The sequence below is a fragment of the Cyrtonyx montezumae genome, unplaced genomic scaffold (assembly GCF_038088225.1).
Source record: "Cyrtonyx montezumae isolate F1298 unplaced genomic scaffold, pur_monq_1.0 scaffold_8, whole genome shotgun sequence".
In the NCBI taxonomy this organism is placed as follows: Eukaryota; Metazoa; Chordata; class Aves; order Galliformes; family Odontophoridae; genus Cyrtonyx; species Cyrtonyx montezumae.
Genome location: NW_027072089.1, coordinates 38,014,471 through 38,027,676, shown reverse-complemented (window position 1 = coordinate 38,027,676; position 13,206 = coordinate 38,014,471). Strand labels below are relative to the sequence as shown.

Below are 13,206 nucleotides of genomic sequence, written 5' to 3'. Positions count from 1 at the left end.
TTTGAAATTGTTTCATGCATAGTCAGTGGTCTATTTAATCTTTATGCTTTAGATAAGGAGGATTTAATAGCTGTTGCAAAGTATTCTCAAAGCATCAGTTCTGGGAACTTGTTTTGATGTCCTGAAGAAAGAAGTGCAATCTTGTTGGGATTAGTCCCTACAAGGATTTTGTCCCTTCTACACTACAGATCTGATTTTGCAATGTAATTAAGTAAGAGCTGTTGCTATGTAGAACTCTTGATGCTTGTTATGCTTGAAATAAAGTGTGTTCTTGAACCATCCCTATGGTTTGATAGAACTGTAATTCACTCTCCTCTGAGTGCGAATGAAGCAAGTGAGAAAGTTGTATAGGAAATGACAAAGAATTGAAGTTCTATTTATCCTTCATCTTCATTCAGACTTAATCTTATTTGGAAGTTCATTGCCTTTTATATTTCTCATTTAGAAAATTATATACATAAATAGATTTGCTGTTCCTGTGGAAAGACAAAAGTCTTGAATTTCTTGCAAGATTACAAAGGCTTGTATAAAAGGCAATGTAATTGGGAAGTATGACTATTTGAATGTGATATAGGGTAGTTATGTTTTGGTTTTTCACTCATTATCCACAGCTCAGAAGTAAATGCGATGAAAGTAAATAAGGTGAAAGGCATTGTACACATTTAGAGAAGAATGAAGCAATTCTGTTTTCTGTAGCACAAACCGGTGTTCACAGCAGGATGGTATTTCAAATGAATATGATATAGTTCCACAAAATTTGCCAAATTCTAGTCTATCTGAAACAGTATCCTTAACTCTGCCATGATAAATGGAAACTCACCTGTCACATAGACAGAATTAAGTTGGTTTTGAGATTAGTTTTTAATCAGGAAAAGGAAAATGTGTAGAGAATTTTTGGTGTTAAAAATGTAGGTTGCTCATAAAGTAATGCCTCATATTTAATTCCATGAAAACTATAAAAGATATAAAAAAACAATAACGCTATTTGATAGAGCAAATTCTCATGTGATATATATGATATATGATATATATGATGTTATATAATACATAGTCACTACCATTAGTTAATGCATTTTTGGCAATGATTAACAAGAGTCTGAATGCTGTGTTAATAACAGTCTGAACTAGAGGAGGTAACCCACTGTTGCTGTTATCACCACTGATGCACACCATCCACTGCCACACTGTGCTCACACCCACTGTTTGGTCTCCATAAACACTCAGAAACCATCCATATATGTCAATGGGTACCATTTTTTGCTTCGCTTTGTATGCATTTCCATATCAGACATTATTTTGTCATATCTCTTGGCTGCTGCCACCTATCACACCACCACAAAATGTAATGGAATTCTGGTGAGAAGATTTAATCTCCACTGCCATACCACCAGTGTCTGCTTCTGACCTTCATTTGCCAACACCATTAAATAGAAGGCATTACTTTTGGAGCAGCTTCAATTACAATACCGGAAAATAAATCTTGCACTTGAATTGTTACTGTGCACAGTTAGGATATTGTAATTTTTTTACCCTCTTCCAGTTACTTAGTCGATCAAAAAGGTAGATAACTTTACCTTGGTGCAGATGAAAGATTTAAGTTTATAGCACAAAGAAATTTACACATTGGTAATGGGAGCTTGTTTTCATTTTGCAAAATTGAGAATTTCACATCTCTTATGTTCTGTTTAATGTCAGCTACATACTAAAAAGATACTGTAAGTAATTAGTTCACAAACCACTAGGCCAAAACAAACAAAAAGCAAACACCCAGAATCTTGAGTTTTTGTGTTCTCTAATGTAAAATTCCAGTGTGAGTGAGGAGGATATTGCAATCATGTGAAAAGGTACTGAAATCACAATGAAAATATTACTTCTTCAAATGCCTGCAGGAAAAAATACCTTTTAATGATGTTGAAACTATATACAGTTTAAAAATGGTTCTTCTAGACAAGATGGAGTTTCAAATGCAGTTTGTCTATTTAAATCTACATTAGATAAAATAAACATAGAAAATTTTTTTCCATCTAACTGTAATTTTTTTAAATTCTATACTTATTATGTAGAGCAATCTGTCTTTTCTCAACATGGCATGATGCAACTCATAATATAAAGACCTGAATGACCAGTAATACCTGTAGAATCAATGATCTGCTTGAATTACCAATCAGAGTTTTAATAGGTAAACTCAAAATTAATCTTCATTACAGAGTTTCCTTTTGTTATGTTATAAATTTAATAATGATATTTGTTTTTAATTTGATATCACCTTAATACAACTAGTTTGGGTTTTTTTTATTCCTGTGTAAAGAGGATTTTTATGAAAAACAACTAATTCAGGTGGATTGAAGAATCACCAGAAGTCAGTGTAAAAATCTCTGAGTTTGGACATGATAAATCAGTATCAAATATTTTTAAAGAGAATTCAGAGTACATTTCACAGATACAGACTGTCAGATTTCAGTCAGACACTGTCAAAATATAGTACATACCTATGATCAAAGAGACATGAGAATACATTTTACTCAGTTAGTTTTGTTATGTACCACTGAGAAGTTAAAAATTCTGCTAGAAGGAGATCAACTGTTTGTAATACAGTTTACCATAACAACTGAACTGATTTGCTTGTGTATATGTATTTTTTTTTCTTCTAGGCTGTCCTCTGGAGATACAAATTTTCCCAGCTCAAAGGTTCTTCAGATGATGGGAAGAGCAAAATCAAATTCCTATTCCAAAACCCAGATAATAAACAAATTGAAGCAAAGGTAAAAACAATACATTTTTTTCCTTTATAAATCTACATTAAAACATCTATCAAAGCAGCAGCTAGGAGACAAGAGGAGTAAATCAAACTAAATTACTTAAAAGTCATTCAATGTGTGAAGTGAAAGAATTTAAATAAAACCAAAGAAATCTGAATAAACTGATGGAATTTTTGGCAAGTTTAAGTCTTTTCTAGAGTCACATTACATTTTTATAAAAGTGGCTGAGAACTTGAATGCCCTACATTTCACTCTGTACTTGTATCATGAAGAAATGATGCAAAACATCCTTGAAACAATTTGGACAGAAAATACTGCAAAGATCTAACATTTGTTATTATATATCAGTAAAAAATTGCTGTGGATTAAACACATATCCTCTTACAAGAAGATGCTTTATGAGTTTTGTTTCTTTGTCTACTTAAAAATTTCTCTTTTGAGTTGTGCTTTTGATTCAGGAGTTAATTTTTGACAGCACTCATCCTGAAAGATTTATGCCTAATTTGTTGAATGTGGTCTGAGAATTTGCAGTCCCAGTATGTGTGAGGAAGTGACCTTCCTAGGAACAATGAAATTGCTTTAGAGACTGAATCAAAGGTCTTTTTGATTAGAGTACCAACATATTTGTAATCTGGATTATGTTTGCTTGGATGTTTTTTAAAGCTTGCTTTTGAAGCCCTTTCTATACTGTTTTCCCTGAGATTTACTTGATTTTGAACATTATACTCAATACAATAATGGTACACAAAATCTCCCATGAAATCAATAGCAATGAAGTGTGATGGACTTTTAATACATTCACATTTTTCTTCATTTCAAAGATAAATATTCTTATTTAATTCTACAAATGTTATAATAATACAAAATTTTTCTTCACTAATAAGAAGCTATAATTTAACAACCTGAAGTTGTGAGGATGATTTTCTTTAAAGCAGAAAATAGGAAAATGTTATCATGTTCCTAAGTATAGCTTTCTTTTCTTACGTTTTTCTCTGATTGCTATTACATGGACGCAAGATTTTAGGAATAGCTAAGTTAATGATGCAGTATTTCTCAGAATTTTCTTTGGAATCCATGAGCTGAATTGTTACACTTTATTTCATCAATTTAAAAACAACACACAGTTAGAAATACAGATATTGAATAAGAAACATGGCCTCCATATTTTCATCTTTTTTTTTTTATTAATTAAATCCATCATGTTAATCACTTCTTGAGACTTGGAAATATTCTAGTATTTTATGGTACTGTTGTTACCAGCTAAACTGCACAAAGCTTCATTTCTAGAAAATTTCACCTTTCCACCTTTTATCAAGGTAGAAATTCTACCTCTAACTTATGAAGGCACAATATTGTACAGACTTAATAGCATCCAAATACAAACTTAATAGCAAATTAATATACTATAATGTTCTCTAGTTGCTTTTATTTATTATAAACTTAATCTTTCATGTTAATCAACTTAGAAATATATATATATATTTACTTTAATTTTCTAGATACTCAAAGCATGGTAGTTACATTGTGATCAAAAAACTTTGTGTTGTGTTTGGATGGTGTTAGAACATTTTATAGACTTCCCATTTGCTAATATATGAAGTACACTGCTTAGTCAAAACTAGAAGATATACTCGTCTATAGAAAGAATTAAAACATTGTTATGTCATGTCTTTTAACTTTGGTTAGCTTAAAAATCTGTGAGTAGGCCTCTCTGTATCCATTGAGCCTTTCAAGTATTTAAAGCTCTATTCAGCAAGAAAAGATGTGGAACAATCTAGCTTCTAATTTTTGCACTTCATTAGCATTAGAGAACTGGAGACATATCTATTTGGGGAACTCTCTAGTCATTAAGAAATGTTAAGGAGATTTTAAGAAATGCTTGTAATGCCAGAATTCATGCATGCTGTATGCAGGCTTCATTTACAATCAGATGATGGGAATTTTCTACAGCAGCTGCTACATGTTGTGATGAGTATGCACAGCCAAAGCTATCACTAACTTTTAAATGAAACTATGTGATGCAGGAGGCCTGCAGAACTGCTGCTGTAAGGAGAACATATAGGGTAATGTTTTATTGAGATAAATATAATTGTCTGCCTGTTATATTATGTGGGGAATACAGTGGGATGAGAACTGAGGTAAAAAAAGAATTCCAAGGAGTCATTAACTCAATGTATTAGGACTTTTCATTTTTGCATTCTCAAGCAGTAATGAGAAATGCTGTTGTGGCAAGTAATTGTGATACAGCTCAAAAAGGTCACTAGAAGTGAGAGTAGGTTTTTCATCATCATCATCAACATTATCAAGCTACATGCAGAATGTGCTATGGTGAGAGCATACTTGAGACTCCTACTCTTCTTGTTCTGTATTGCCTATTCACCTCCATGTCTGAGTTTTAATTGTGCTGCTGACCAGATATGTTTAAATTCTTTAATGCGCTATAATTTAGTTTCACCTTGCAAATGTAAAATGGTTGAGCTACAGATTGATTGATTTCAAATAGTATTGGTTTGATGCTAGAATTCCTTCTTGTAAAAATGTGAGCTATTAAAGTCCAAATGCTTCCTGTCTTCAGCTTATATAATGATGCATATTGGTGTGCAACCTATATGTGTGTAGTGGCTTGCTGTGTCCATATGATAGTATCCTTTATATATTAAACACTTATTCATTACCTAGAGAATTAGGATTGAGAATTAAGAGTATAATTAAGAGATTAAGAGCATTGTTAAGAGTATTGTTAAGAGATAATTAAGAGTGTTATTTAATATTGATTAACATCAAAAAGGGAAAAATAATTATGCAGCAGTGTTTTAAATTGTAGACTTACTGTCTTTCTAGTAGTCCAAGGTTTCCTCTTTATTCTGATTGAATATAAAGAACAATCACTATTAATGTTACAAAATCTAAGATTTTTTTTTTTTTTTTTTGAGAAAAAAAAAGTGCAGAACTGCATGTTTTCATCAGTCAACTTTTATTTTTGAAAAACATACTTGCCACCAGAATTTACATTCCTAAGAGACAGGAAGTCCTTCACTGACACTGAAAACCTAATATTTTCATAACACTGTCAAAATATTTCAGTGTGTTTCATGCCTGACTTAACAAAATTAAAAATGGCATATTTTGAGATGAGCAACATATGCTTTATATTTGGTTAATGTTTAATTAAGAATACTTCTAAACTCAAAAATATTTTAACATTTAAACTTAGAGAAACTTTGTACTGATGCTTTTGTTTGGCCTCACTGGAACAACATCATGTTACTGAAAAGATGCATAGTATAAAATAAAGGATGTGTTTCCTCATAGACATGAGCAATTGCAGTCTGAAAAACCTGAACAGTAATTACCATAGGTCACACTGGTGGTCAATGGCAAAGTGCCTGGAATCAAATGCCTGACTTTGGAGGTCTCAAAGTTAAGGTCTAAGTAGTTTTTGAGATGTAAAGTATTTAGGGGCAACATTAATCACCAGTACCCCTTAGACGTTCCAATCTGGAGGTTATTTCCCAGCTGTCACTCAGCAGGAGATATTGCACAGGTTTGCACAGTCAGACAGAATTTTTCTAACTGAAAACTACAAAATAGAGCAGCCAGCATGGCAGAACATGGAGCCTATGTGCCCCTCTGCTTCATTCCTATTGTGCTCTGGTTGTGTCTAAAAAAACCAACAAAACACATAGAACATAACTTTCTTTTCATTTATAAAATGCAAAGGGATACATTATGTATCTTGTTACTTAATAACCTTTGTGTTTAGCTATAACTTACTGGTCTGTTAATGGCTTTTCAGCATTACAGCAGCTTCCAGAGGCTAGTGGAATCTTGGCACTGTAATAAACTCAGGGCACTGTAATCTTCCGTTGTACCTGACTGAGTAGTGGATCACTGCAATGAAAACTGTTTTATGTTTTTCTGAGAAAAAGTATCTTAAATCTATGAAGGATTCTGTTTCTATACATAAAGGCTCTCAAACTGCAGTATCCAAGATCTATATATCTAAAGCAGAATTGTTGCTCTTTTTTTTTTTTATTTACTATATACCATTTCCATTTGAATTTTGTAAGTAAATATAAAAAACAGTAATTTCTATAAACTGAAAGGTTATGTGCCCCATCACAATGACAAAGATTTGCTACCTAGTAAAGTAAAAGAGCAACAGGCTTACACAGTTGGATTGAGCAAATGAATGCCCTTACATTTCAGCACTCTAAAACAAACTATGGAGCATATCTCAAAAACTATTCTCTCTGTCCTTTTACCTTTCTGAACTTGCAGGGATTTTTCACAGCTTAACAGCTTTCTCTGCAAAACTCGGCCAAGGTCACAGAGCTGTGCTGTTAGCTTTTGCTCAAAAACTGGCTAATGCTCTAAGCTAAGTGTCACGGAACAGAGGTGAGCAGCACATGAAGATGAAGATCTGGCCAATTGGGAAAAACTGTAGTATCAGCAAAAGAAGTTGCATAAATTTAAAAATCTGGCATTAATACTGAGTAATGAATAATGCATTACTAGTAATTAATAGTAGTTAATTTGTACTTGAAATCATTCCATATAGAAATCTAATCTAAAATAAGACAGCCTGCATTAGAGCTGTTGTAATGTGAACAAAATGTTTGCCTTCTGTTCTGTTGCAAGGTGCCTTGATGAATGCATGCACCATTTTCCAGGCTGATATTTCTCTTCTTTGCAACTATATTCTCCAAAGTATAATTTTAATTTAATACTTGTTCTTAGCCTTGAGGGCTTTTCTGTGAGCATCACAGTGCTCTTCAAATTTAAAATTTCAGCTTTAAATGGGTTTCAAGTATCTCTCCTTAGTGCTTTTACGGAGTGATTGCTCCATTGCAGTGACTGAATTCTGAGTTTAGATTTTTGAAATGCATAGGTTTCCATGACTCAGTTTTTAGTTTTCCCATGTCTTGCTCTTAGATTATCTTTTTCATATCTATTTAAAAACACATTCTATCCTAGTATTACAGAATCACACAGAATCAGAAAACTGTTGGGGTTGGAAGAAACCTCCAGAGATTATCTAGTCCAGCCCCCCCTGACAAAGCAGGCTCCCTAGACCAGGGAGTTCAGCCTCATCAGTTTTCCATCTGCACCTTAGATATTTATAGATGTGGATCAGATCCCCACTGAGTCTTCTTTTTTCAAGGCTAAACAGACCCAGGTCTCAGCCTGTACTCATAAGAAAACTGCCCCATGCCCTTTATCATCTTTGTGGCCCTCTGTTGGACTCTTTTGAGGAAATCCCTGTCTTTTTTGTATCAGGAAGCCCAGAACTGGACAAGATAGTACAGGTGATGACTCACAAGGGCAGAGTAGAGGAGGGGAGGGTAACCTCCCTTGATCTGTTGAGCACACTCTTTTTAATTCACCCCAGGACGCCGTTGGCCTTCTTGGCCATCAGGACACACTGCTGTCTCATGCTCAACCTGTCGTTCACCGGGACACCCATGTCCCTCTCCTCAGAACTCTTCTCCAGCTTGTCATCCCCCAACATGTACTGTTGCATATATAGATATTAGATTAAATAACAAATGTATTCATATATCAGTAGTTTATATGTGGATGAATTGGATTTATTATGACAATATCATGAATTTTTCTGAATCGCTAACTAACAAATGCTTGATTTAGTAGATGAACAGTTTAGGTAGCTGCATCATTTGTATAATGATTTATATGTGTGTGTATACATACATATATATACACATATATATACATATATATGTAAAATAACATTATCTGTTTTCCTTTTTTTCTGTATTTGTCTTTTTCATTTTTTGTTGGCTTACATTGTCCTGTGTATAAGCCATGTATCTTCAAGTTAATAATCTGATAATATCTGGTATAATGACAGCAATGTTGAGTAATTGTAGTTTGGTCAAGAAGATTGAAGGACAACTTGGAGATCAAGAGAGTACAATAATATTCCAGTCTGGAAACTGGAATAAGAGTAAATCATGTTCTTTTGCATGGAAAAGTAGTTGCAGCGTAGGTTTGGATTTCTTTGCTTTTTAGTTATTGTAATAATCTATTTTTCCCCACAGTTAGCAGCCTTGATAACTTGACAGACTATTTCTTAGGTTTATTCGTGTGTTTATTTGAAGCTGGGTGTGCAATGTACACTATTTTGCTAGATGAAAGTGTGTTCAGACATGCATATGATTCACAGAAGAGCATTCTATATGCAAAAACAACTAGGGGCTGTTAGATGTGCAGAAAAGCCTGTGGGTTCCCTTCCATGTTATGGGTGTACTGCAGAGATTTGAGGATTTGAAAGTGCAAGTTCTCAAGAGTAATGAAGGAATGTTTTGTCTTTCAACAGCTCTGTGTGAACCATTATCTGTTCATTAAACATGCTTGTGACTAGGCTAATCTGCCAGAAAAGTGTTGTTCCTGATATTTCCTGTTCCATCAATCTCACTCCTTTGAGTTCAGCTTCAACTATTAATCGGACATATATGTGCTCACTTCATACGAGTATCAGCCCACTGTGTTCAAGTTGCTTCACATTCCACTTTTAATGTGAACTCCTCTTATAGCAGAGTTGGTGCATGACTCTTTTTTATCCTCTAATCCACAACCACTGCTGGAGAAATTGATGTGATCACAAGAGTGTGTCTTTTGCCCTGCAGAATTACAACACCAAGCCATCAATTTTTAAGTAGCTTATAGAATTTAGTTATATACATATGCTCGTCTTCTAAATAAGTTTCATTACTTGGATCCTCTACCTAAACCACCTTTAATGCATGTAATGTGTTGAATTCTATGATCAGAGAGGTCTGTTTCATTCACTACGTGATACACACATGGACACTGAAAGAATTAAGATTCATGAGTAGTATCTAGCATATGTTGACTTGTTAGTGCTCATCTTTACTATCAAATTAATTTCTGTGTTGCTTCATTGCTAACAGCAGAAGCAAACCAGTGGAACCTTCAACAGTTGCACCATTGCCTCATACATTTTCACTAAACATCCACTTAGCACTGGATCTTCTAATGTGTTACTGTTGCAGAATCACCTGTGTTAACTGGTGATAATAATTGTACTAATGCACTGTGAAAATTCAGTGTCCAGTAGCCATTCTTATGATGTACATAAGAATTTTCAGCAGTGGGATTACCAAATTGACTCAAACAGTTCTCAAACTACAATATTTGTTTTAATAGACTTGCTCTGTTGACACATACATGAAGAAACAGTCTTCCCAAATATAAGACAGAGCTGACATCACAAATATTTGTATGATCTACTAAATATTTATTTTTTCATTTTAAGCTTCAGTTTTATTTTTATAGTACCAAAGGAAATATGTTATTAATAAAAAGATTATAAATGGAAAGTAACAATTTGAATGACCAATGCTTCTTATTCAGAAATAGCTTCCATAATTCCTTGTTTTCTCATAATTGACTTTTCACTATTTTTCCCATTTTATTATTTTGAAATTTGGGTAGGAAGGGGAAAAATCCCTGGCACTGTAATAAAACTGTACTTTTCCCAGTGTTTAAAAATGAAAATATCTCTAAACAGATATTTTTTTTAATGAATACAGATGGCAGGTATGTGAAACTTGGCATAAACTTTATCATCTTTATTGTGAACTGAGAGTTTAAAAAAGCTTGTAAGTGATTAAAAAATCATTTCTGAGCATTTCCAAAGGACATCTGCTCAGGTTGTAAGAGAGTTGAACAGAACTCCAACCTTTTAGTACATCACTGGATACTCTGCATATGTAGTTCTCTGTTTTCAGGCAATTGTTCCATCTCACACATAAGGGATTTGTGAATGTCTCCACAAAGTGTGTAAAGTGGCGTCTTCCAGAAAAACTCAAGAGGAAAGCTCATGTAATTTTCAGAATTTTATCTTCCCTGTTCTTGTTGAATTCACAATACTATCAATATTCTTTTATACAAAAAAGCAAAACTGTCAGCACTACATAACCTCGAAATACCAGTACTAGAAAGAAACACAAATAGGATTTACTACAATTCACTGTTGCTGGCTTCAGCACAGAAATCTACATAGTGAATCAAAGCAGAAATGTCATAACTCTGCATCACCATCCCTACCTGCATAACATCAGTATCTGCTTCCAAGCACAGCGGGTATTTATTGATCAAAAACGCATACTGAAATGGAAAAGAAAATAAAAATAAAGAAATCCAAAAAATCATCATCATTATGATCCCATTGATATGATAAAATCAATTAGATGCAAAGAAACACATTTTTATATTATCTATATATCTATAAATGATTTTTTTTTTTTTGCCGTCTAAGAAAATCTCATCTTGGGAGCTGTAAAAATTGTAAACTAAGTAGAACAAAAAGAGCTTTGTCTAATATTTTTAATAAGATTAAAATCCCAAGTGTGTTCCTTACTTTTGATACAATAGCAATAATCGCCTCAATGAAAACAAAGCCAGAATATCCCGATAAGATTGTAGTTCTTGTTGAAAATATCTTTTTCATTTTGTATTGCTTTTTTTACTAAAGATTAGCACAGGTGAGCTAGTTACACACCTGTGTTTGGTGACATCACAGATGAACATGACGTGTGGAACATTACTGATCTTTGTGGGTATATACAGTAGTAACCCAGAGGTATGTAGACACAGTGCACTCATTCCATTGATTGATTTATAAAAATAAAATGAAAACCTGCTGCAAAATGCACCAGATTTGCATTAATGACACAAAGGAAAAACATACTTATGTGGTTGTTGCATTCCTTCCTCTTTAGCAGGTGGGACCTCATATTTACCAGTGTAAGTTTGTAATGTCTTCTTTAGCTTCATGCTTAATCTTTTTGTTTTCACTTCCAGGAGCTGGAGTTTTCCAACCTGTTTGCAGTCCTTCACTGTATCCATTCATTCTTTGCAGCCAAAGTGGCTTGTTTGGACCCTTTGTATGTAGGCAGTCAAGCCACAGCTTCTGCTGCTCCCACAACTTCTGGTACTGGCAAATTAAAGTATACAACTTGATATCTTACATTACAGCACTGCCATTTATCAAGAAGACTCAATGTATAGATATATTCATAAGATAGAAAACTTTGGTGAACCATGTACATGGAAACCAATCCTGGAGACAAGACATCTTGCAGCATCAGCAGATAGATGGTCACGTGGGATCATAAACTCATCTCTGTTATGCAAGACACCAGTAAATAATCCTTGCAGAATCCTCAGAATAGGATGGATATGCTTTTAGTATGATCTATTTGTACCTATTTAGTGCTTTAACCAACACTGGAAGCAGAGGAATAAATGATGCAATGAGGCACTTCGATATTTAATAAAATTTTAAAATTGCTGTAATAACAGACAAAGAGAATTGTCATTTTCCTGTTTTAAGATGTTTTTATGACAATATGCTAAACTCTGAGTATGAACTTAATACCCAGTGATTATATTACAAATGACATAAGAGCAAGCAACAAGCATTTAGTACATGATGAGGAGGAGATGAGCATGAAAAGACATTTGCGTAAGTATCTCTTCAAATAAGAAAGCACTTTAAATACTGTTGTAGTCCATATTTCTTTCCATACATGGAGTCATGTCTTTTTTTCTATTTTGTTCTTTTAACATTAGCAACAGTGATATAACCATATTGACTGACACAGTACAAAAACAAAAACCTCACAACCCCACCTCCATGAGTTAGTTCTTTTTCTATTAAAAGTAATGTTATATTAATTTAATTATAATGACAAGTGAAAGCTTTTATAATATCATTTCAGCTATATACTTCCTCAATGTTTTAGAAACTAAGTTCTGTAAATCTGATAGTCTTTTCTCACATGACTTAGATGTTGGATTTGCTTCAGAAACAACCCACCTAATGCATTGTTTCCATTATTAACCTTGATTTCACGTAATAAACATAACCTTTGTTCCACTCAGACTCTCAATAAAATAGACATTCAACATTATTCTTGAAAAATGAGTCCAAACATTGAATTTATAGTGATTTTTTTATATTATCATTATATTATTATAGTAAAAGGCAGGAATGGAATAAATAGCCTTTAATGATAGAAGAGATGACAGAATGCGTATTGTCTTTGTATATTAAGAAAATATTATGTCACCCGTGACCATGTAATAGAAATAGTAGTTCCAGGGTCTTATTTAAAGATGAAATCTGAAAGAATTGCACATTTAAAACTAATAACTTATTAAAAATATAGTTTTGAAAAACAATGTTGTGTTACTACATATCAGTGAAAATGGCAAAATGATAGTGTGTGTGTCAATTATAGCTGAAAAAAAGAAGTGAGGTGATTTTTCTTTTTTTATTATTTTTATTTTTATTTTTTGCCAGGTATAATTAAAAAAAACCCCAAGAAATAAAAGATTGCAGAAAGTGCATTTGGTGCACATTCAGAATATGTGCAGTATTTTAAATGACACTTTC

The 13,206-nt window shown here is 33.3% G+C and overlaps 1 protein-coding gene across 3 annotated transcripts in view; it reads left to right on the top strand.

The window, feature by feature from the left end:
* The window catches only part of SNTG1 (syntrophin gamma 1), a 318,971-nt gene extending 306,198 nt beyond the window's left edge, over window positions 1-12,773 (top strand). For all 3 annotated transcript variants that reach the window (XM_065753302.1, XM_065753304.1, XM_065753303.1), the window contains 2 exons: window positions 2,652-2,762; window positions 11,610-12,773. In XM_065753302.1, the coding sequence (XP_065609374.1) occupies window positions 2,652-2,762; window positions 11,610-11,768 (270 nt within the window). In that variant the 3' untranslated portion in view covers window positions 11,769-12,773. The remainder of the gene's footprint in view (window positions 1-2,651; window positions 2,763-11,609) is intronic.
* The last annotated feature ends 433 nt before the right edge of the window (window positions 12,774-13,206 follow it).